This window comes from Alosa sapidissima, chromosome 7, assembly GCF_018492685.1.
Source record: "Alosa sapidissima isolate fAloSap1 chromosome 7, fAloSap1.pri, whole genome shotgun sequence".
Classification (NCBI taxonomy): Eukaryota; Metazoa; Chordata; class Actinopteri; order Clupeiformes; family Clupeidae; genus Alosa; species Alosa sapidissima.
Genome location: NC_055963.1, coordinates 4,239,457 through 4,264,606, shown reverse-complemented (window position 1 = coordinate 4,264,606; position 25,150 = coordinate 4,239,457). Strand labels below are relative to the sequence as shown.

Below are 25,150 nucleotides of genomic sequence, written 5' to 3'. Positions count from 1 at the left end.
CACGGAAAGCGCTAATTGGCATTGTCAACTCCTGTGACAGGCAGTACGCGGTTTTACCCAAGTGCGACCTGTTAGTACAGTACATACCACGCCATGTTTTTACCTGCAAAAACATGTTTTTCATGTGGGAGCAAATGCGTTAGTACATCTGGCATGAGACACACACAAGACTAGAGATACCTTCTGATAAAAGGACGTTCGTTATAACGGAGAGTAAGTCAGCAGCAAGATTCATACAAAATGTACATGAGCAACTACTGAGGAGGTGCTTATACAATGTAACACAACAGAATAGCTTTTGATGGAATTAGGCCCTTATTGTGTGTCACCAGTAGATCATTTCTTTATAACTGCTTCTAACGTGTGGGAAAGGTGAAAACAGCTATACTTATGAGTTATGTTATTTAACTGATCAATAAATGGCTTTCTGGCAAAACGTATCAACTACATCAAGTATTTCATACAGCATACAACAACAAAAATCTTCACATACATGACACATGCTTTGAAGCTTATTATCACAACAGTCACATACGTACAGTATCATATTGATATGAGATAAAATAAAACATTTCTCTTTGCATCTTTCTCCAGAAAATGTACCACTTCTGGAAGCCGTTACATCTGTTTCATTATCGCAATTAAGAATGTGAGAAAGTGTGCCAAATTTATCCTGATGTGTTTTCAATCTGATCTTTGAAATGATACAATTTAACACAAAGAGGGATTTTAACAGATACTCCTATTGTGAGATTCTACAGCCTATTTCATTTCATCCTTCCAAACCACTTAAACTGCACTTAACTGCACTTAAAAAGAAATGCAAAATATTGCTGTAGTTGCCATCTTGAGGTAGGAAACACATGTACAACACTGACCAGGCATAGGTAGGCCTATGTCTTACACTACAATATCATGACAAAGAATGTGCATTGTGTCAAGTCACCTTGAGTAGCCTATGTCTTGCCCGGAAAAGTTGCACTGAAATGCATCACAAATACTATTGTCCACAGCCAACTAGCACATGCACTCTGCACCTGCACCATATGCAGGTATATAATGGCACAGATATAAGATATAAGATATCTGTGATATAACAGATAAAGTAAACAAAGCAGTGCTTCCTTGCCATTTTCACAATACTTTTTCTCACCACCAACAGTTTTGTAATACATCTACTTCCAATCAAAAATGTGTTTGGTAATAAGTTGCAAATGGCATTGTCAGTCCTGGATCTTAAGATTGTGGAAGACACAAAGAAAGAAAGAAGTGGAGGAAGAGACAAAAAAAAAACAAGAAATCCTTTTGTTAGATCCAGTTATCCAGAAGCAAAACGCTAACTACCAGGATGTAAACAGCCAATCAGAATAACTCATTGACCAACGGCTCCGACACATAAACACGGCACCAGAGGTCGAGACGGTGCAGAACACACACCGACAAGACAACCGAACACCAGCCTGGTGTGTTCTGGCCCTCACACAGCAATCAATAGTGTGGTTTCCTAGTCATAACCAGTTATGTTCATAGCATTTAATTTGTAATTTGACCAATAAAATATCCTGAAATAACCTGGAGCCAGGAAAAGAAACCCAGTATTTAGTAGACACTCTGTACAAAGGATGTGATGTTTACAAATACAAGATAAAACCCTGACACATCAAACTGTCTTCAAAATATCAGATGTTGGAATGATAATCTTTATAGTCCTTTGGGCTCCCTTAGCTGGAGCAAATCACATGTTCAAAGAAAATTCAAATGTTTCTCCGGGTCCTTCCCATCCTATGATGTCACTTTTTCTGCAACATGTACAATTTCACTGTTGTATTTTATCAATGAGATCTGATTTAAAAAAAAGCATGTGCAGTCACAACCTGATTTAATAACCTGAAAGTGTGTCAACGCTTTGGAAAATATCACACACGGTAAAGCACAGTTTTCTCTGCTGTACCAGCTGATCAACATATTCTACTGGATGTCTTTAGTAAAAACACCTGCCCACTGTTAGACTCGCATCAGTCATCATGTTTTCAGAAAGTACCAATGGCATAGTCTTGGCTTTGTACTGGCACAGTCTTTTTGTCCTGCTTTAGTGCTCACCCAGCTCACATGGGTTGTATGTGGAGAGTTCAGTGGGGTCTGATCGATGCACTGCACCCCACACTGTACAGTAATGCTAAAGCTAATGCTTATGGCCCAGGAGACTGTAGGCCTTAGGTGTGTCCTGGGGCCAGGCACTGACGCTCAGCTGAATTAGCAGAAGAGCGCACACATTCTGAGCTGGACACAGCACATGCATATTTCATGACTGTTTCCTAATTACTCCGTCTGGATTAAACCAGATAGCAGATAGAACAACAGAACATGGAGTGAACCCATGTCATATCAGAGACATACTAAAGGCTGGCAGCTAAATGCTACTTACAAACAGAGACATACTAAAGGCTGGCAGCTAAATGCTACTTAGATAAACAAAATAAGGAGCTTAACATCAACAAAGATGTGGAATTACAAATAATTTCAGTAGCATATATCAAACACCAGATATTATTTAAAGAGACAGAGATTAAGATTTTCTGTCAGGCCAAACAACCCCAGTTTCTAACATATAGTTTTGATTTGAGAACTGTTTCCCATGTATGGTAACTAAATTATACATCCATTAATCTCCACAGACACCTGACTAAAGTCTGTCAAAATTGTGTTTTGTGAACATCTTTACACATTTCCTGCCATATATTAGCCTCCCCAACTACAACATCACAGCTTCGATCATTCGATTCCCTCCACTCACAAATGAACCTTTGACTCTTGTCCAACGGCTCCCTCTGGTGATTAGGTACATGCTGCCACCCTGTGACCATCAAGCAAACTACCCTGCAGAAGACCACACCCATTGATGCAGTACTATTGTTGTGAAGGGAGTGGGGAGTGAATTAGACCGTTTTGCCTCAATCCATTTCACCAGTCGCACAAAAGTCTGTTGGTAGTCTTATTATTATTGCGTGGCAATTAGAACATGTCTCAGAAGCCAGTGGCACTAATAGAGACAAATCTGGGCACGCATAATGGTTAAGACTGAATATAAAGGGAAATAATCCCAAATAAATGCATAAGGATAAAATCTAGCCTAGGACAACAGATGGAAAACAGGAGTATTCATGTTATATGACTATAAAGATGAATCTGATATGACTTGTTTCAATCATTTATTGTACATCATCTATACCAACCATCTGGAAACAAGAGATTTGACTTGAGACCTTCCGAAAACTGCATTTGACTTAAAATGTCTATTTTCAGATATCAATGTAAGATTTGAGAGGAAACAGCATATACTTATTAAATAAATCTTTCATGAGATGATGAGATACTCACTGAAGTTGTGTGCAATCTTCTGGTTCAACATGATTTCTATGTGATGGCTCGAATCCACACTGTCAGCAACGTTTTCTGAGACTTTGACTTTGAACTGCTCAAACAACAGAAAGGTGTCAATCTTAGCCTTTCCACTGACGCCATGTGTCCAGAAGGATTTGTCAATCTACATTAAGGGTAGAAAAAAAAAACAATGGAATGCATATTTTCTCAAGACGACTGAAAAGGTACAAGTGTTATCTTTTACTGCACTATTGCATTTGAAAGGACTCAAGGGTTATGGTCTTATTTGTCACATGCACATTACAGGACAATTTCACTGAAATATGCCCCTATGAGTTTCCCCATATTGATTCATTTTGTACAATTATTTGTTTGTAAATGTATAAAGGACATATCAGTTAAATGGGTGTAGTTTGATTTAACCCCAAGGTCTGAATTAGATAGTATGCGCCGATAATGGAAAATACGGTAGATGTGTCATAGAATGTTGGAACAAAATATAGTAATCTTATAGGAATAATCCAGATAGGAATCTTATAGTATTTTGGGACATACTACAGAAGTACTATAAAAGACTGTATCATGGGAACACTATAGAAGGAAATTATATTATGGAGTTAATACAAAATATTATTTAATAGTATTATATACTACTATAGAACTACTACAGACATATTATAAGGGATACTTTACATTATTGACACGTGCATTATGAAATAATGCTATACATAGGCCCCTATCTGGCACCTGGCGGAAGGTGGCGCAAAGAGCAATGCAAAGCTTATTCTTATACACAGTCAGTGTTGGATTTTTTTTTACTTTTGTTACTGTTAAACCTTTTTTTACTGTTAAACCTTGCGCCCAGGGGTGTGGTAATTAGCAACATAAGGTGTGGTTTGGTGCATGATCCAAAAGTCACTATCTTACACCCTTTAAAAATCATTACGCCACTGACCAAGAAAAACCTGGTCTATATCGAAAGGGGCATATAAAACACAGCTGAAGACGCACTGTCAAGAGATGTAAGCAGCAACTCCTCTGCAGGATAAATATCCTTAGGATTTGTATTCAGTCATTCAAACATTATTGGGGTAAGTGTTGCTTTTTCAGGCTGTTTTCGATGGTAACCTTGTCAGTCAATACTAGTGAAAGTAATTAACTGTGTAGAACTGTTTTGTCGTTGACTATGAGACCATGGTGAAGTTTGTTTCACTTTGCCTATGAGTTCAAATAATAGACGAGTGCAGATGCGTGTAGGCTATACTCTGCTAGGTTTTAGTAAAGCATGGTTTAGTGGAATAACTGTTCCATACGGTCTCGCGTGCAAGCAGATTCCTTCGAATGCGCTGCTGACTATCAAAATACTGATGCGCTGTTTGAAGTTGCGCTGTTTGCTGTTAAAGGGAATGACAGATGTCATTCTCATTGGTTTAAAGGATGTTACCTTTTTGCTCTAAGCGTCCGATGTTTGATCACATAATCATGTGGACTGACCACACTTTTAATGTCTATACATTTTACGCCTCTGACCATCCGCTTCTGATCGTCAAAATAGAGCCCATAGTCTCTTCAAACCTACTGATCCTTAAATGGTCATGATTTTCTACACATCCAAATTCATTGTCCTACAACTACAATCATTAAAATCTGGCAGAAATGTAATTATAATCTCGCATTGAATCAATGACAATCACATCAATGACATACTTTTGAGGGAAGAGTTGTTGAAAAGTGGACAAAACTAGGTTAGCTATTACCTTGACACATGCTAAGCACCTGGACCTAGAGACCAATGAACAGCCAGGCATGTTTATTAAAGAAGCATTATGCAATTATTGTCTGAAAGTAGCACTTTACTAAAAACTAAAAACAAAGGCAAGTTGATGAAAGTTAGCCAGCTGGCAAACTAATGTATTTTGCCATGCTGTATATGCTGATCTTACATGTTCACTGGCTTCCCAACTGAAGAGTAAAAAAAGTCTTCAAAGACTTTCAGACAGATAGTTAGCTTCATCTGTCCTTCAAATGCCCAGCAAAATGAATTTGACGATGACAAAAAATAGCTACCTATGAAGGCCTCCATATTAAAAGGTAAAAGAAGGACATTATTCCAAGTGCTTGCTGTGTATTTCAAGTATCTTTTCTGGCACCTACTGGTAGACTTGCCAAAAGGAACATATCATGTGGGTGTAAGACAAGCAGCTCCTATTTATCAGAGCTCTCAAGATTCGTTAGAAAAGTTATATTTGCATATGCCATGTCATATGCATGAGCTCCCATGTGTTGTACTGACAAAGTACTGTTATTTAATGTTGAAACGGATTTCCCATTGTATTAGTACTGCAATAGTTTTGCATAAACATCAGAATACTGTCCTGTTCCCCAGAACAGTCCCTGAGTCCTTCCATGAACCGTGAACCAAGTTCAGCATTCTACATTTCTGTAAGACTCAACGATAAATAACGACTTACCTTGTCCTGGGGCAGCAAATCCCAGTGGAAGGCTTTGGTGCGATCCTCTGGCAGGGGATTCTTTCTGGGTAGTGGAGGTGGGGCTGGCACCGGAGGAGATGGTGCCACAGGGTGCAGGTCTGAGTACAAGGGAGATGTTGAAGGCATGGTGGGCAAGCACACTGGGCTGCAAGGCTTTGCCAGTGGTGGTGTTGGTGGAAGTGGAAAAGCCCTGACACTGGTAAGGGCTGTGGACTCCTCACCGTCAGATACTTCCTCCGTTGACGGTAGCAGAGTGCCGGAGAGAGCCCCATCTTCAGAATGCTGCAGGAGGCCTGTGACTGTCCTGGATGCCCTCAGCTTTTTAAGGTCTGCATACATTGGCTCAGACTGGGAGCAGCATTTCCAGTTCATACACAGTTTTCCAATAGCCTGAACCCATGAGTCCCTCTCTGTTTGTATGTCAGCAGTCTTCATTACATCTGTCATAGGTACCCTGAACCTGGTGGGGAAACGGGTGTTAAGAGATTCCATCTCCAGGCTGAACAATTAACAATAACTAATACATAATATAGATGAGCATGTAATACATCTAGGCAAGAGATATGGCTAAAGCACGCTAACATATATTATATTTTTAAAAATGATGTCATGGGTGTACAGAGGTGTGAATAGTTGTCTGTTGTGTTTTCATGTGAATACTGTACGTGTACTTACTGGTATGCACTACAATGTGTGTGAAGTGTAAACGTGTCGAAGGAGTGTGACGTCTCTACTCTAGCCTTTCCATCCGAGAAATGGATGACGATGGGCAGAGTGGAGCTGGAGACCGCATCACCGTCATTTGTAGACAAGAGAGTCAGCTGACCAGCATGAAGGTGAGCCTCATACCTTTGGAAAAGACACAACTCTGTTATTCCTAGACTAGGAATATTCACATCACAACCATATTCACATACATAGTATACATGTTCTAGTAAATTAATACCTTACAAGAGCACACCAACTTAAGTTTTTGTCTGAGATCAGTGGCATGTGTACAGAATAACAACAGACACATTTTCTCATTCACTGTGGTGAGGTGAGGAAATACAGTAACTATACACTGTATAATAAATATACAGTCATGGCATTGAAGGACTGCTATGTGGGATATGGCCACTAGGGTGCAGTAGAATATCAACAACAATTGCAGTATGCTTGTAAATATGCAACAAAATAATTATTTTTTTTATTACAGTTTTTCTCAGTCGCTTTGGTGCTTTTCTCAGATCAGAATGAAAATTCTCATAACTATTAGTTCAACCTCCACAACATTTAGTAATTTGTGCACATCATAGTAGCAATTTCTCCTTCCTCTGAACAAATTGCAAATGCTTTTGAACATGTATCAGTTGCTTTGTCATGTCAGTCAAAATGAACTATACTTATGGATGCTGAAGTTCCCAATAAAACTAATAGTCTTCATTTCATTGCTTGAGTCATTACATACAAAATTGGTGAGTTATCAAATTCTGTCACAATGCTGTAGAATTGCAAAGAGCATTCAGTAAAACTGTGAAACATACATACAGTATTCAGTGTCTTGTACTCACTTACTCCCCTAACTACAGCAATTTGTAACTTTACTGTAGTTTTCAAATGGCTGTACAAGTACTGTATAGTGCTGTCTTGAGCATTTTCAGGTAGTGTCACCGAGTTCTGACCTTTTTTTGCATGGGAAAACACTGAGAGCATAAACTGTCGTAATGAAAACATGACAAAGCCATTTGACACTCTTGTTCATAAACGATGGTGTCAAGACTTCTCATTTTGATGACACTGGCAGTTTCATTGACATAAATACTTGCTTTGAGGAATGGACTATCCATTTTGAGCAAGTGACGTGCTTTTGCAGGTTATCTACTAGGTTTTGCAGTTTGCACTAATTGTTTTGAAAAATGCACTAACTGCTGTGCAAATTTTAGTAGTGATGTGAGAAAAGCACCAAAGCGACTGAGAAAAACTGTAAAGACCTTTCACTGAATGATCTGTTACAACCTATAAGAACTGGATTTCAGTCACTAAGTTTCCATGCGCACATACATTTTGATTAAGGTCCATATTCTGGTTGTCACAATATTCAGAATACGATATGTCCATGTGCAACAGAAATGGGAATGTTCCCCTTTACATGTGAATCAACATATTCTGGGAAAAAGTGGCATCTTCATCATGATGGTCTCTGCACCTGAATTGAATTCATGACCGCAAAATAAGTGATTTATGCGAGATCTCTTGTAATAGGCCGTATGGACGGGTTTCCACCGATTCTTTATCTGTTAGAAGTGCTCTTAAGGAGCTTGCACACTTCTCCAACAAACGGCAACAAAAACCAACAGTTGGGTCAGTGTGGGCCGGCCGTCTGTGTTTGTTGACGTTTGCTGGATGGAGTCGTTAGGAGTTTGACATGACAGTTGGTTTTAGATAGATAGATAGATAGATAGATAGATAGATAGATACTTTATTAATCACCAGGGGAAATTCAAGGTCTCAGTAGCATACAGACAACACACACACATTCACTAACAGCAGAAAAAGTAATTAAAAGTATATAATATAAAAACACAACTAAGCAATAAGGACACTTAATCTAAATAAATTCTAAAAACAGTATCCACATAGTGGTGATTAATCAATCAGGAGGCGCTTGCAATGACTGAGGCAGGGACTGAGCCTGTGACTCTCTGTGCATAGTAAGGTAAGGTAAGGTGCTCTGTGTGAATGAGTGTCACGGTGATAGTGCAATGGTGATAGTGGTCATGGTGATAGTGCAAATGAGTAAGTCCAACAGTGCAACAGTGCAAGAATAAGTATATATATATAACTATTTTAAGAAAAGTTTATGAATATTTATGAACATTCTAAAGACTACCAGCAACAGTTGCCAACATTAGAATGTTGGAGTTTGTTGGTATTTCTTGGAGCAGTGTGCAAGCTCCTTTAGAGCATTGCAATGCTTTCACCCATCGATGAATTCCATCATGACATTCAAGCTTTCCATTTGGCGTACATAAGTTGAGCTTATCTTCACACTGGAAGTGAAAACGCTTTTCGATATATTTGCCAAGCGTCAAAGCAACAAACCAAGCTACCAAAATTCCTTACATGAACGTGTGCAGATGTAATATAATATTCTCAAAGGGGCATTTTCCAATTAACATGTTTAGATGGCCCAATATTCCAAATAATAGATGGCCCAATATTCCAAACGCCTAATATGGTCATTATTCTGAATTAAACCAGAATATGGTGTGCACGGACACATAGTCAGTGATAGTCATTCTTCTGAATAAGACCAGTATATGGTGTGCACGGACACATAGTCAGTGATAGTATATTCTTCACCCTTACTCAGCTTCAGCTTCAGCTGTACGACCACAAGCATTGCGTTCACTGTTTGCCTCTTCTCCTTCACTGTCCCAGAGAGTAGAGTGGAACACTAACACTTAATCTATATGGTGCAACAATTAGCTTCCACTGGAATCAATGGAACTGGCTACACCAGACGTGATAGTGGCACTTGTGGGCCTGGTGTAGCCCAGGCCTTAACAATCCAGGCAACTCAAACATTTAGGATGGTGATCTAATTACAACCCACGTCCTACCAGTCCAGGAGACACCACAGTGCTATTGTCAGTCTTAGCATGTACCTGAAAATCATAAAAATACATCAATGGGCTAGGACAGTGGTTCTCATGGGCTAAGACAGTGGTTCTCAAACTGTTTCTGTCATTCCCCATTTTGGAGGTGGGGAATTGTCAAGCCCCACTTGACCCCATCAAACCGGCAAAATGGTGACGTTTAAATATTTTTTTTTGCATTTTGGTTCCAGGTTACATTTCCCGTCTCGGTCTGCTGAATTGGATGTTATTTTAATTAATATGTTGGTCTGTTTATGACTCTTATATTTGTGTGTGGCTGTTTTGTTTTGCTTTGAATCTATGATCTTCCATGTCAAAAAAGAAAGTCGTTATTAAAGAGACACCATTTTTATTTTATTATTTCCTCCTGTTCCTCGCGCCCCACCTGTCATGTCTCTATTCCCCAGTAGAGGGACCCGTCCTACACTTTGAGAGCCACTGGGCTAGAATAAGCCCAAGCCATAGGGCAGCAGACAGATTGGATAGTGTCAGTGAGAAAAAGTGTGCTTGATATGAACGAACAGATGGAGTGGCTAGATGCATATTCATAAATACACACACACACATACACACATACATACACGTACACACACACACACACACACACACACACAAACACAAACACAAACACAAACACAAACCTCTTCCATTTAAAAGAGGCCATGCCACCCTTCTGTAGGAGGAGTTGGCCTTGGCGGAGGCTCTTTGGGTCTGGGGGCATTTGGTACACATCTTCTAGACGGTCCGCTGACTGGCTGTAGATGTTGCTGTGGATTATTTGACTCACTAACTGCAGCATCTACAAAGAATAGGCAAAAACACATAAGCACACCATATCAGCTTGACACAGGCTGATAATATCAACAGTGTTGGTGGTTTCATCATTTATTTTGAAAATACATACGGAGTGTCCTTTAAGACCCAGCAATTCATTTGTGTCCTCTGTGAGGGACATAAGTCCTATAAGTCAACACCAGTAACACCATTTATATCATCTATGTGAGTCCTACACTTTCAAGAGGACATCCTGGGCATTTATATCATCTATGTGAGTCCTACTACACTCTCAAGAGGACATCCTGGGCTATCTGCTGATGTCACAATTAGATTGAACACACAAACTTTCTTTTCAAAATGCATAGCATTTTTCTCATTTTATAGTGACGAGAGAATTGATTATTTTTTTGCAGATATAATGTCTCTTTTGCTAATAATCAGATTGTGTCTTATGAGGGTCTTAACTTCAATTTAGAGAGATTTCAGAAATGGGCAGTAATTGTAACACTTTTAAAACATAACAACATAACTTTGTCCTTTATAGTGTATAGCGGGGCTTACTATCGCTTGTTTTTTAACCAATTTCCATGCTTCAGAAGGCTGAGTGTTGCAGGGAGGGGTTTTCTCATAATTTCTCATAAATAATAAAAGGTATTCAGTCTTAAAGGTGCAATGTGACTTTGAGTCAGACTTAGACGCAATGTGTAGGCAAGAGTTCTAAGGTTTATTGGGAAATGCAAACCTTTTAGGGGAATTTACATTTACACAAACATACAGCATGCAGTACATAAAAAGCTTGATTTTTAACTAATGATAATGCATTTGTTGAAAGTGCATTCACACACGAATGCCTCCACTGTGCTTTTGCCATGCTAGGGTGCCCCCCACACTCATCTCTGGAGTCCATCACACAGGGGTCAGGGGTCAGACTATGGGGGGGTCCTTAATACAGCTCATACTCTGGGCAAGTCTCTGATGGCATCACAGCAAGCCATCATACTTCCTCACCACAGATGTAGTGAATGGAGAGTGCAGTCACCCCTCCTGGGCTGAAACCCAGGCCTACAGGGTACCATACCTGCACTGAGACTGTCCTCCTGGACCCAGGCCTACAGGGTACCATACCTGCACTGTGACTGGAGCACCACAGACCAAGGCTAATGGGTATGGCCATCAGAGTGCATACTCAACCATAGTAACAGCACACCATCACAGTGCTCATCTCTGGAGGCAGCCTTGAAATCACTCCAAGGGCTCCACACCTGCAGTTAGGACTCAGTGTTAAGGCTCTGGTATGGTCGTGCGTCACATTTGCGCGTGTCCAAGACGTGATACTCTGTGATACTCTGCCCCACCAACTGGGGGCGGTACGTCGAGCCTGAAAGTAGGACACAACCACCAAAGAAGCCTGAAACGCCTGAAGAAAAGAAGAACGTGGGATGTGCGAGCACTGAACGAAGGAAGAGCCGATGAAGGAAAAAGCACCACGAGTACTTTCGCCTGTCTGCTGGGAAGTTTGATAAGCTGGCCCATCGCATCGCTCTATTTATCATCCACCAGAACACACACAGCACACCTGTTGGTATAGCTGAGCTTAGCCTACTTGCTTATTAGGCTACTTAGCTAGCCTATAGCTAAGTGACTCGGTCCTGCGAGGGCAGCAATATTGGTGCGATACAAAGTAAAGACATTTTTCTAAACACAGCATGGTAAGAAAGAGTTGTGCGTACAGATGTCCTCAATTAAATTTGTATTGAGTCGTCACACCTGCCTCATACCAAAAAGTATGAATCAAAAACCTGTAAATATGAAAGTTAAAAGTTAAAAGTTTTGAAGTAACTATTTGTGTTCATAATGTATAATGTCCCACTGTGATAATGGGTGTATTTAGAGTGAGAGGTAGTTATTCCTTCAATTATTATTATGATAATGCATTATCCGGTGTTGACAGGCGAGTTTCGAGATTTGAGTTCAGCATTGTTCAGGAGTAGCTAGGCTAGGTGATAATGATTGCACCTGGGAGAGGTAGGCTACATTCCTTTTATTATTATAATCACTATTGATAACGCATTATATACGGAACAGGCGAGAATGCATCTCGATCAGCAAGTGTTACTGAGTTTCGCCTGAGCGTTGTAGATAGATACCTTTATATGGCTCTGGGTTTCGCAATTTGATTTCAGCATTGCTCAGTAATAGGTGCTAGGCTACGCTCATTTTTAAAAGATGCATTTAATCCAAAGTCATGTCAGCTCTCTATGCAGGGAGTAGGGCTGTCAATTTTTATTCGAACATGACGTGAAATATCCGTAGTCAAACTATAAATAAACTATTCGGTTTTTAGTGCTGTGTAGCGCATTTCTACTGTCTATGATTAGTTTTATTTTATTGTTTGCCATCTCATTCAGTGCTATATGATCCAGGGCTCATGACCAAATCAAGCCAATATAATAGCCAGTAGCCACAATGAGCCCATGCAGCCACCCTGTTTCGACAATCAAAGGTGACGCACAGAACGGCCAGCAGACAAATAATTACATCCCCAACTCATCTAAAATGTGGTGTCTTGAAATACTTTGGGTTCTACACCATAGATGGTAAAGTGACCGTTAAATATAATGTTAAAGAATGTATCTGTGGATTGTGGCTTTAATCGGTCGAAGTTGACTCCATGTCGTGGTGTCTCACGTAACTCAAAGCCAGGCAAGCTGAGGACAGGCGCTCTCTGCTCCATCGTCGTTATGGTAACCAAACAAGTCTTCTTCTGTCTAGGTTTGTTTCTAGGTTTAAGTGTTCTTCTATGTGGTCCACCTACTGGAGGGGAGTGTTTACAGCAGTTCCGTTTCACACATGCGCAGTCTACGCGTCACTTTGACGCACGGTCTTAAATTTCGGTCGACTCAAAGACTCGACACATGCTGTAAAAATGACGCAATTCTCGTCACGCGCTCACCAGTGCCGCATGCGCGGGACGCAGACGCAGACGCGGGAGCGTACCATAGGCTTTAGACTGTCCAAATATGTTAGACGTCAGACTGACGAGGAACCTGACCAGGACTGTTACTAACCAGGGCAGTTCTACCCACACCACATCCTGGACTTTTGGACCAGCTCAAGTTTATGAGCTTTCCCTGTTGGCATCGCTTACCAATGGCAGGCATGCCTTACATTATATTTGTCTGTCTCGGGAGAATTTCACACCTCAGGCGAGCGAACCTGAGGACGCTGTATGCGAAACGCGTTGTTCGCTCTGAATAAAATTGAGTAAAAGTCAACAGTGTGCGGTAGAGCATTCTTATTTTTGCTATGTAGGTATGTTCCTGCAATCTACCTGCACCTAACCAGGCTGTGCGTGGATCTTGGTTTCATTTGGAACTTCATCATTCACTTAGAAGTCAATACGTTACTGTCATGGCGGGAGCCTCAGCCTGCATGAAATATGCACAAAATAGAAAGTAAAATATTTGTAAAAATCGTAACGGACTTGGTGTGTAGCTACACTCTATGTGCGAAATTGTGTTTACCTCTAGTCAGCTATATTCATGCATGTGATGACTAACCTTTTGCTTTTCCTGCATAGATGTGGCTTCTAGTTCGTAGTCATGGCGACCCTTGAACGAAATGGAAAACTTGGTGCCTGTTCCATCATGGCAGTTTTTCACACAGGCAAATGGCAGCTGTCGTTTTATGATACCTTTCTCTATGCTGCAAACCATCTTTGTATTAAAATCAACCTGAAAAACAAAAGAGCAAATAATGCTTACTTTGTCTTTTTTGGCTTAACCATGGATATCAAATTAAATAAACTATCGCTATCTTCCGGTCAGATTATCAAATTGGATCTTTCTATCTGCCTGTTGTACAAGTTACATTTTTTCAAGACATCCGGATGTCCAACGGACACAAATTTGCCTGACATCTCACATGCCATAAGAGCCATCACCCATAAAAAAGCAAAACTTTACATTAAATACAAGGAATATGGTTAGGAGAACTACTACTCACATATAGGCTACCCTCTGAAATTCAGAAGGAAATTCAGAAGGAATTTACTTTAGGCTACTCTACTTGCACTATAGTGGTGAAATGTTTTCCTATTTATTTTACATCAATGTTTTAATTTTAAGTCAATTGTTTTAAGAGATTGTTTTTCTTAAACATGTAAATCCTATGACTATGAGACTTGTAAGGTTACAAAATATTGCCTAATTATCGTTAAACAAAATCCCCAGAAAAAAAGCGAGATTATTTCGTCAATATTGCACACACCCCGTATAGAATGTGATACAACTAAGTAGAATGTAAGGGAAAGTGATCAATAGAAATTGAAGTGAACAAAGGACACATGGTCAGTAACCTACAACCATTAGGCCTACAACTGTTTCTTGTTTGCAATATACAGCTTGTCATAGATTACTCACTTGAAGTACACGTTTCTGCCAGCGATACCGGTTGAATTTGTGGACACTGAAGTTATACTGTGTGGCTTGTTTTTCCTGGAGAAGATACCAAATCAAAAGGAAAAAATGTAATGGTTTGAATGGAATTTCTGTTTAAAAACAAATATCTGATAGAATACACAAATAGAAGAATTAACATACAATTTTATAAAAGGGAAACTAAGCGCTAAGCAGAATCATGAGTCTAAATTAAGTGAGTCAAACAAAAATATACAGATGAACATGGGTTAGGGTCATCTAATAGCAAACTATCATGACCTTAATTGCTGGAATAAACTTTATTTGTGGATTATTTCTGGTCCAAAAATATGGAATGCAAAAGGATTGTTTTCTTCTCTTTCGTGAGTGGTGAGATTACAGGATGCAGGCTCCACGACTGTTAGATGTGTCTTTGACACAAACTTCGACTTGCAATCTGATTAGATTTAATCATATTCAAACTATTTGTGTAGCTTGCTGAACTGTAAGACTCAGTGTGAAGTTCTTTAAGAATGAAATGATATGAAATTCGTAAATGTGTACATTTTGGTGTTAATCGTTAGTTGTGTGTAGAACACTGAGTGCAAGCCATACTGTATGTGATTCATTAATCTATATTGCTCTGCAGAGCTATGATATTGTCTCATGAGTGTTATATTCTCATAGTCAGTATTTTGGCTTCCATTCTTAAAGGTTCCGTCCAGAATAAGTCCAATACGCTTTTTGTCCAATTCATGGCAGGTCCAGCACAGACCTGGTTCTATAAATGGGAAACAAACAAAGTGGCTTTGACTTATTCAGAAACTATTCCAACCATCCCCCAATGCTTCAGGAGCACAGAGAATAGGGGTGTACTTGTGATGGCTCTTGGGCTCAAATATCAACAAGCTTTTGCCAGAATTAGCCCATTACTCCAACCGGAAGGTAAAGTGGCATGCATACCTAGTCCAGTCAATCTGGAAAATCAAGCTTATACAGTACTTCCTTATTCAAGTGTCTGAACAACCGAGTGTGACCGAGGGTGCACCGAGGGACTTCCTCCAATAGTTATGAACTACTTTACAACATGTGATGATGATATTGGGAGGCAGCTGTAAGGATACCTATGTGGATATTCAAAAATAGCTTTAAATGTACTTGGATAAAGTAGTTGTAGTACTCAAGTGATGTTGACACTTGAAAGAAACACATGAAAGAGATGCATGAGGCACTTATAATAATAAGGAGACAGGACAGTGAAGTATGTTGCATATCAGGTAACTCAAGCACTGGGAAAACAACTAAATGGACAAATGAAGTGTTTAATTAACCAAATCAGTGTACACAGAATGTTTACTGTGTTTTTTATATTGTTGTACGGTATAGACTAACACATTAGTATTTCATGACTTCTGTTCATGACTTCATTCTGTCCATGACTACATTAGTATTTCATGACTTCAACTACTTCTCTATTTTCTATGTTTCAGGTATATCATATTAATGTAGTAGGTTAATAAAGAAATCCTTCCTTCACTTCAAAGCAAATGTCTGAGATCACATTCTCAAAGTGACTTCAATGATTCTGAATCATGCTGCAATGCAGATTAGATCACTGGTATAGGAACAGACACAAACAGAGAGACAGCAAGAGTGTTGGTGTGTCGTGTTGGAGTGGAGTTGGAGTGTTGGTGTGTCGGTGGGATACCTTCTGTTGAAACAACTCCAGGTTGTTTTTTCTGGCCTGATCGATTGCGTCATCAATGCTCAGTTCTCCACTCTTCACTTTATTCATGATGCTCAGCTGCATCTCATTACTAAGCTAGAGTACAATTTAAAGAATAGCATTAAACATTTTTATGAAATTGGATGGACATGAAATACTAATATTTCAATTAATATTCTCAAGCTGGTTTTACAAGTTTGAAAGACTTATCCATGTCATCTTATCTTATCTAATCTCAGTCATATCCATGTCAGTTCTTGTAGGCCAAGTCATTCTTCAAAACAGGAAACTATACCTGGTTTCCCAGAAAGATGAATAATTCGTTTTTCTTTTGTCAACAGTAGATTTAGTTCCTATTTTGTCAACAGTAAATCTGACTGGCTATCAATTGACTAAAAAAGGAAGTTGTCCAGCAATAACATAACAATATTCCATTCAGCTCATTCGCATAGGCGCATTGATCAAAATTTGGCTGAAGAAATGCGCGTCTTCGTGCATTTCCATCCACTATGTTATGCGAATTAAAACGGACTATCTTCCAGCTATTGATTCCCAGGACTTGTTCTGCAGTTCTGTGTCTGTATGCTACACATTGGAGTCTATATGCTAATTTGTTAAAGATATGTCCCATAACTCTTTCTTTCTCTAATGTCATTTTTCTCTCTCTAATGACAGGACAGTTTAGGTTTATGTCGATATCTTTGAAATGTAACCCTAAGGTACAGTTGGCTACAACTTGCGCTCAAACAAAGACCATTACAACTAAAACTGGACAAGATACAACTTGCTTTGAAGCCTACCTGTGGAACGCCTTGAACGATCGATTTCTCCATGTTTTTGTATGCCCTCGTAGTTAAAGTCAATGTCCTCGGCGATTCCTAAGATTAAAACATGTGACTCATATTTTGCTATTCATGCAACTTCCATGAAGTTAACACGTCCTTTTCATGGAATGCAGACGCTGAATGCGACGCACAGGTAGGCTACCTATGCGAGCGACCGCGAAGCACCGCCCACATTCTCACAGTAATCAGACAGCGCAGTATGTTAATGTAGGCGAATGCTGGACAATTGTGAAGGGAATGTGGGCTATATCTGATATTACATTTTAATATTCTTGCACACAAGATAGTTAGCTTGCTAGTTCATTCCTGACAAACAAGACATTCTACACATTTTCACCCTAAAAAGATGGTGTGGGTGATTGACCTTATTCAGAGATCATGAAATCAAATATAGTATCTGCTGAGTTGTTATCACTATTATATTCCTTAATTATCCAACCATGCTGCCTTTAGAGAGAGAGAGAGAGGGGGAGAGAGAGAGAGAGAGATATTTTCATTCTTCTAATTTTCACCCTCCATTCTTTTCCACACGAACCATCTGTCAGGGCAAAGTTGAAGATGGACATGATAATGTCCAAATTCTACGGAGCCCCTAAGGGGACATGAGCAAAACAATCTTAGAAAAAAAAAGAGTTTAGTTTCATGTGCTCACGTGAAACTTTCATGTGCTCATGAAAATTCAGCAAAAGGGTGCAGATGGAATAAATGCAGCTAGCCTCCAAATAGGTGACTATTGTTGTGACTAATAATAATAATAATAATAATAATAGTAATAAATTGTATTTACTGTAAAGCGCCTTTCATGACACCCAAGGTCACTTCACAAACAAAAACGGTTGTTAAAATTATAGTCATCTCATAAACATAAAAGTCAGTCAGTCAGTCAGTCAGTCAGTCCATAAGCCATCTTGGAGAGATAAGCCTATGTTTTAAGTCTGTTTTTAAAGTCAGTAATTGAGTCACAGTGTCTGATGTAGTCTGGCAGTGAATTCCACAGCTTGGGGCCGATGTAACTGAAAGCCCTCTCTCCCAGATTTCTGAGGTTCATACTAGGGAGTGAGGAGGATCTCAGTGAGCTGGCAGGGGTGTAAACTTCCACGAGGTCAGTGAGGTAGGTGGGGGTAATTGTGTAGGGCCTTGTATGCCACGAGCAGGACTTTGAATTGTATTCTGTAGGCAACTGGAAGCCAGTGCCATTGCATAAGCAATGGTATTACATGGCCGGTGGATTTGGAGCATGTTGTAATCCTCGCTGCAGAACTCTGAATGAGTTAGAACCGGTGGAGTAGCTTATTAGGGATTCCAGACAAGATGGAATTACAGTAGTCAAGGCAGGATGTCACATACACATTGACAAGGACTTCTGCACTCTGCTGGGTGAGCGCTGGGCGAAGCCGTGTAATGTTCCTTAGATGGGAAAAAGGCACTTCAATACTGTTTATGTGAGCACTAAATGAGTATTGTCCAGCATGACACCAAGGTTCTGAACTGGTTGGAGCAAGGGATGGTGCTGCCATCTACAGAAAGGGTGAAAGGTTCCATCTTAGCACGAGTTGATTTGGAGCCAACCACTAGCAGTTCAGTTTTACTGCTATTCAGTTTCAGGTAGTTTTGTGTCATCCACAAGTTTATGTCATGGAGGCAGGCAGTAATTAAGCTGGCGGAAGAGTGGCAGTGGGTTTTGTAGATAAGTAGAGCTGGGTGTCATCAGCATAGCAGTGAAATTGAACACCATGTTGCCTGAGGATAGTGCCAAATGGGAGGAGGTAGATAATGAACAACAGAGGGCCCAACACAGACTCCTGGGGCACCCCTCTTGTCACAACACTATACTCAGATTTGCACATACTGTGTCCTTTCAGAGAGATAGAAGGTGAACCACTGGTGAACACTGCCCCTACACTCCAATATTGGCTAAACGCTCCAGGAGAAGATGGTGGGAGATGGTATCAAAAACTGCACTGAGATCAAGGAGAATCAGAATGGAAATAAGTCCATCATCAGCTGCACAAAAGAGGTCATTAGTAATCTTAATCATGGCTGTTTCAGAACGAAATCCAGACTGGAATGGCTTGAAGAGATCGTTGTCCTTCCGGTGATCCTGGAGTTGAGTTGCCACTATCTTCTCAAGAACTTTGGAGAGATAAGGCAAGTTGGAAAAAGGCCTGTAGTTGTTGAAGTGGTCAGAATCCAATCCAGGTTTTTTCAGCATTGGTCTGACAATAGCAGTTTAAAAGGATGGTGGTACAGTGCCAGAGAGAAGAGAGGTGTGAAATATTGATGTAATCAGAGCAATAGATGGCAGGCAGCTCTAAAAGGGACATTCCACCATTTGGGGATTTACACTCATTTTCCACCTCCCCTTGAGTTAAACAATTGATTTTTACCTTTCTCCAGTTCATCCAGCCGTTCTCTGAGTCTGGCGATACCACTTTTAGCTCCAGCCTAGCATAGATCACTAAATCAGATTAGACCATTAGCATCTCGCCTGCTAGCATCACATTTAAAAGTGACTAAGATTTCCAGTAATTTTCCTATTTAAAACTTGTCTCCTCTCAAGTTAGAAAGTGTAATAAGACAAACGGAAAATGAAATGTGACGATTTTCTAGGATGATGACATGGAACTCTACTCTCCTTCTAGCGTAGTAATCTAGGAACACCATGGGCGCAGCACCACAATGATATCATGCAGCACCTGAAAATAGTCCCTGTAGGCTAACTTCCAGCAACAAGGTTGAGCTGCAGCAGACGAATTGGTTAGTGACTGGATTATTACGCCTGAATGAGAGTATAGTTCCTGACAAATCAGCCTAGAAAATAAATACAACTACCACAGCAAAATAAAATAACTATGCTACTGAAAATTATAATCGTGCCCACGGTATTATCAGTGATGAATAATGTGTGTGGCTGCTGTGCCAAACCTGTCAACTAGAAAAGGCTAATAGATTACTTTGGCCAGAGTTGTGTCATTACAGACAAAGTCACAAAACGTGGCAAACACATCCATACAGAAACTATTACTGTTGGAGCATTTTAAATACACATACTGCCATTAAGACATTTCTAATATTAGAAATGCATGCATTTGACAGCTAAATGCACTGGGACAAAGTAGCATCCTATCAGGGTTATCACATTAGAGTAGCCTAATGTAGCATCCTATCAGGGTTATCACAGCACAGTAGTCTAATGTAGGTAGCATCCTATCAGGGTTATCACAGGAGAGTAGCCTAATGTAGGTAGCATTCTATCAGGGTTATCACAGCATGTAACATCATATCAGGGTAATCACAGAAGAGGAGTCTAATGTAGGTAGCATCCAACACATCAGGGTTATCACAGCACAGTAGTCTAATGTAGGTAGCATCCTATCAGGGTTATCACAGCACATAGTCTAATGTAGGTAGCATCCTATCAGGCTTATCAAAGCACAGTAGTCTAATGTAGGTAGCATCCTATCAGGGTTATCACAGGAGAGTAGCCTAAAGTAGGTAGCATCCTATCAGGGTTATCACAGCACAGTAGTCTAATGTAGGTAGCATCCTATCAGGGTTATCACAGGAGAGTAGTCTAATGTAGGTAGCATCCTATCAGGGTTATCACAGGAGAGTAGTCTAATGTAGGTAGCATCCTATCAGGGTTATCACAGCACAGTAGCCTAAAGTAGGTAGCATCCTATCAGGGTTATAACAGCACAGTAGTCTAATGTAGGTAGCATCCTATCAGGGTTATCACAGGAGAGTAGTCTAATGTAGGTAGCATCCTATCAGGGTTATCACAGCACAGTAGTCTAATGTAGGTAGCATCCTATCAGGGTTATCACAGCATAGTAGTCTAATGTAGGTAGCATCCTATCAGGGTTATCACAGCACAGTAGTCTAATGTAGGTAGCATCCTATCAGGGTTATCACAGCATATAGTCTAATGTAGGTAGCATCCTATCAGGGTTATCACAGCACAGCACAGTAGTCTAATGTAGGTAGCATCCTATCAGGGTTATCACAGCATATAGTCTAATGTAGGTAGCATCCTATCAGGGTTATCACAGCACAGTAGCCTAATGTAGGTAGCATCCTATCAGGCTTATCAAAGCACAGTAATAGCATCCTATCAGGGTTATCACAGCACATAGTCTAATGTAGCATTCTATCAGGGTTATCACAGCATATAGTCTAATGTAGGTAGCATCCTATCAGGGTTATCACAGCACATAGTCTAATGTAGGTAGCATCCTATCAGGGTTATCACAGCATGTAGTCTAATGTAGGTAGCATCCTATCAGGGTTATCACAGCACAGTAGCCTAATGTAGGTAGCATCCTATCAGGCTTATCAAAGCACAGTAATAGCATCCTATCAGGGTTATCACAGCACATAGTCTAATGTAGCATTCTATCAGGGTTATCACAGCATATAGTCTAATGTAGGTAGCATCCTATCAGGGTTATCACAGCACATAGTCTAATGTAGGTAGCATCCTATCAGGGTTATCACAGCATGTAGTCTAATGTAGGTAGCATCCTATCAGGGTTATCACAGCACAGTAGTCTAATGTAGGTAGCATCCTATCAGGGTTATCACAGCACAGTAGTCTAATGTAGGTAGCATCCTATCAGGGTTATCACAGCACAGTAGTCTAATGTAGGTAGCATCCTATCAGGGTTATCACAGCATGTAGTCTAATGTAGGTAGCATCCTATCAGGGTTATCACAGCACATAGTCTAATGTAGCATCCTATCAGGGTTATCACAGCACATAGTCTAATGTAGGAAATGCGTTTTCGCCCCTCGCTGGCCCAGTGTTACACATTGTTATTGCTTTTCTCTGTCCGCAGATGAGGATTTTGTCAGATTTTGTGACTCACGTGTAAATTTTATCTAAAATTATCTAATTTCTTCTGATCAGAACGCTGTTTTTCCTGCCAGTTGGTCAAAATTCTGTTTTTGTGATGTAACCGCTACATCTCTATCAAGTAAACAGCTGATACATTTTGGCCTGTACTGTCCAGGGAAAACAGATTAAACACCCTAAACTATATATTTTCTAAAAGCATATAGATATAACACCATTTAAGACATGTCTTATCTTCTTCCATGCCATGGACATGGTACATAATCCTGTATTGCATTTGCTCTGTATTAAAACACATTGATTTTAATATACTGTACACCTGTTGTGGCTAAAAAAGGTAGATGGCAATTCCGTGCAAAACTGTCACATCCATAACGGCAACACAATGCCATGGTATTTAGTTGGCATTATGGACATGACAGTTTTGCGTGGAATTGCCCTAGAGCATCGCAAACTTTTCAATGTTAACATTTAAAATCATATTGTAGTTTAATTTATTTAGCCATCATTTGACCTCAAATTCACCCCTCCCTTTTGCAAGCAAATATGGGTTTTGCAGATTTGCAGATGATTACATCATGCCGCCCCGTGATTGGCCGGCCCAAGCGGCCCATCTGCCCAAATGCCAGACTGTCCAGTCCGTCACTGGACTAGAACACTGGGTTGGATTCACAGGCATAGTTATCAACTGGCTCAAATCATATCTACACAAAAGGATCTTCTTTGTTGCCATCGGAAACTGTACCTCAACACAAACGTCCTTGACCTGTGGTGTTCCCCAGGGGATAATCTTGGGGCCACTATTATTCAATCTCTATATGCTCCCACTTCAAAATCATCCAAAATAATTTGATTTCATATCATAGCTATGCAGATGACACACAAATGTACTTAGCTCTGTTGCCAAACGACTATGGTCCCCTTGAATCTATGTGTCAGTGTATAGAACAAATCAACACCTGGATGTCTCAAAATTTTCTTCTGCTGAACAAAGTAATTATATTTGGTAAAAAGGAGGAAAGACTTAGGGTTCCCACTCTCCTTGACACAAAAGGGTTGAAAGCAAAGGATATTATTAAAAATCTTGGTGTATTGAAATTTTATTGAACTAAATTTCAACAGCCACATGAAAGCAATAACTAAATCAGCTTTTTACCAACTCAAAAATATTGCCAAACTTAGAGGGCTGATGTCGAAACATGAATAAAAACTCATTCATGCATTTATCTCCAGCAGGGTTGATTACTGCAATGGACTGTTCACAGGCCTTCCTAAAATCGAACAGCTTCAGGTGATACAAAATGCAGCAGCTAGGATTCTCACAAAAACTAAAAGAACTGACCACACTACTCCAGTAATGCACTGGCTTCCAGTAAGTCACAGAATTGACTTTAAAACATACTGCTTGTTTATAAATCAGTAAATGGAGCAGGACCTAAATACCTATCAGACATGCTTCAGCAGTACACACCTTCTTGTCCTCTCAGGTCCCAGGTGAAAAACCTGTTAGTAAAACCTGCTGTTAGAACTAAACATGGTGAAGCAGCTTTTAGCTGCTATGCGGCTCAGCTCTGGAACCAACTTTCGGATGACATTAAAAAGGCCCCAACTGTAGCCAGTTTTAAATTTAGACTTAAGACCAAAGTGTTCTCAGATGCTTTCTGCTGACTGCTCTGAGTTACAAATTCTGAATCTGTCTTGAAAATTATTCTACCTTGTTTTTTATTACTTTTACTACTTTTTTACATACATTTGCTTTTTTTGCCTTATTAATTATTCTTTATTTTTAAATTAGTTTACCTTGTGCGTTTTATGTTTTCTTTTTATTATGATCTTTTACTTTTTTAACTTTTCTTTGACTATATTGCCCTTCTATGCTTTGATTTGTTATTACTGTTTGCTTTTGTTTATGTAAAGCACATTGAATGACCTCTGTGTTTGAAATGCGCTATACAAATAAACTTGACTTGACTTGAGTGCAAGGGGGTGCATATGGCACAAGTAGCCTACATAACTGAGTGAACATTGTGAGTCATTAAGTTCATATGAGCGGTGCAAATCATAGTTAGAGTTCAGTATTTGATACAGAAGATGCTCTTAGCGTTCTATGTAGTTGATCTGAGCTACCGTAAAAATTCAAATAAAGGCTGAGTCCCAAATAGACGTCTGTCTCTGGTTTGGCAAGGTTTGGATAAATAAAGGCCGGTCTCAAATAGAGGCCTAGTCTGTTTTTTTTAGTTTCGGGTTGTATTTAATCTCCTAAAACCCGCCAGATTGTCTGTTTAAGCCAGTTCTATCCAGTATGCTATTTGGATCGTTATCACTATTATATCTAACACTCAATGATCTTAACACTAAATGAATGATCCGTAATTGAAGCCTATCACCGGATACCCTAGTAATGGGTAAGCATTCAGCGTGTTTGAAATAATTAAATTGATAATATTTCCCATCTTTGCAGAGGAAAAGTTTTGTGTAAAAGGAATAAAGGGCTTTAAAGAGCTTTCTCAAATACAATCCAGTGCAGTTAGGCGATTTTGTAAAAAATAAAAGCCCGGGATATTATTGGAAGTTTACGGTAAGTTACTTGACTAATTGGGATGTACCCAAAAGTTACCTAACTTGTATTAAAAGGTAGTTCCCCGTTTATACTTCAGGAGAACCCAGCCAACACGTCTAAATACAAGGAAATCCCCACAGAAGGGTAGTCTACTTGCACTTTCTATTAGGAAAGGTAGGATTGCAGTCCAGTGACCATTTGCATGCATTTTCTCTCCCCTCAAAGATACAACCAAGTTTTTTGTTCATTAAGCCTACCTTTTGACACACATACAACTGAAAATAGGACTCACAAGACAACATTTACAAACATCAAGTCACATCCCTTTTCAGAAAAAAGGAAGCTGAGAAAAAAGGCTACTGAGAAAACTGTCCCCAGGGGAGATGAGATGTCCACAGTCACTGTAATGACAGTTTGACTTCAGCGGAATTCAGTGTAAAGTGTTCGGTATAATT

The 25,150-nt window shown here is 39.8% G+C and overlaps 1 protein-coding gene and 1 long non-coding RNA gene across 2 annotated transcripts in view; one reads left to right on the top strand and one right to left on the bottom strand.

The window, feature by feature from the left end:
* Nucleotides 1-3,372, top strand: part of LOC121713898 — a 17,077-nt gene extending 13,705 nt beyond the window's left edge. The window contains exon 3 of the long non-coding RNA XR_006032974.1: nt 1-3,372. This exon is cut by the window's left edge and continues 394 nt beyond it. This is a non-coding gene — a long non-coding RNA (uncharacterized LOC121713898).
* LOC121713852 (disheveled-associated activator of morphogenesis 1) overlaps nt 1-17,437 on the bottom strand; it is a 36,307-nt gene extending 18,870 nt beyond the window's left edge. The window contains exons 1-8 of the mRNA XM_042098865.1: nt 17,236-17,437; nt 16,418-16,531; nt 14,713-14,787; nt 13,852-14,025; nt 10,156-10,313; nt 6,549-6,722; nt 5,853-6,333; nt 3,379-3,544 (exon numbers count right to left, since the gene is read on the bottom strand). Coding sequence (XP_041954799.1) covers nt 3,379-3,544; nt 5,853-6,333; nt 6,549-6,722; nt 10,156-10,313; nt 13,852-14,025; nt 14,713-14,787; nt 16,418-16,531; nt 17,236-17,268 — 1,375 coding nt within the window. The 5' untranslated portion in view covers nt 17,269-17,437. The remainder of the gene's footprint in view (nt 1-3,378; nt 3,545-5,852; nt 6,334-6,548; nt 6,723-10,155; nt 10,314-13,851; nt 14,026-14,712; nt 14,788-16,417; nt 16,532-17,235) is intronic.
* Between the last annotated feature and the right edge of the window lie 7,713 nt (nt 17,438-25,150).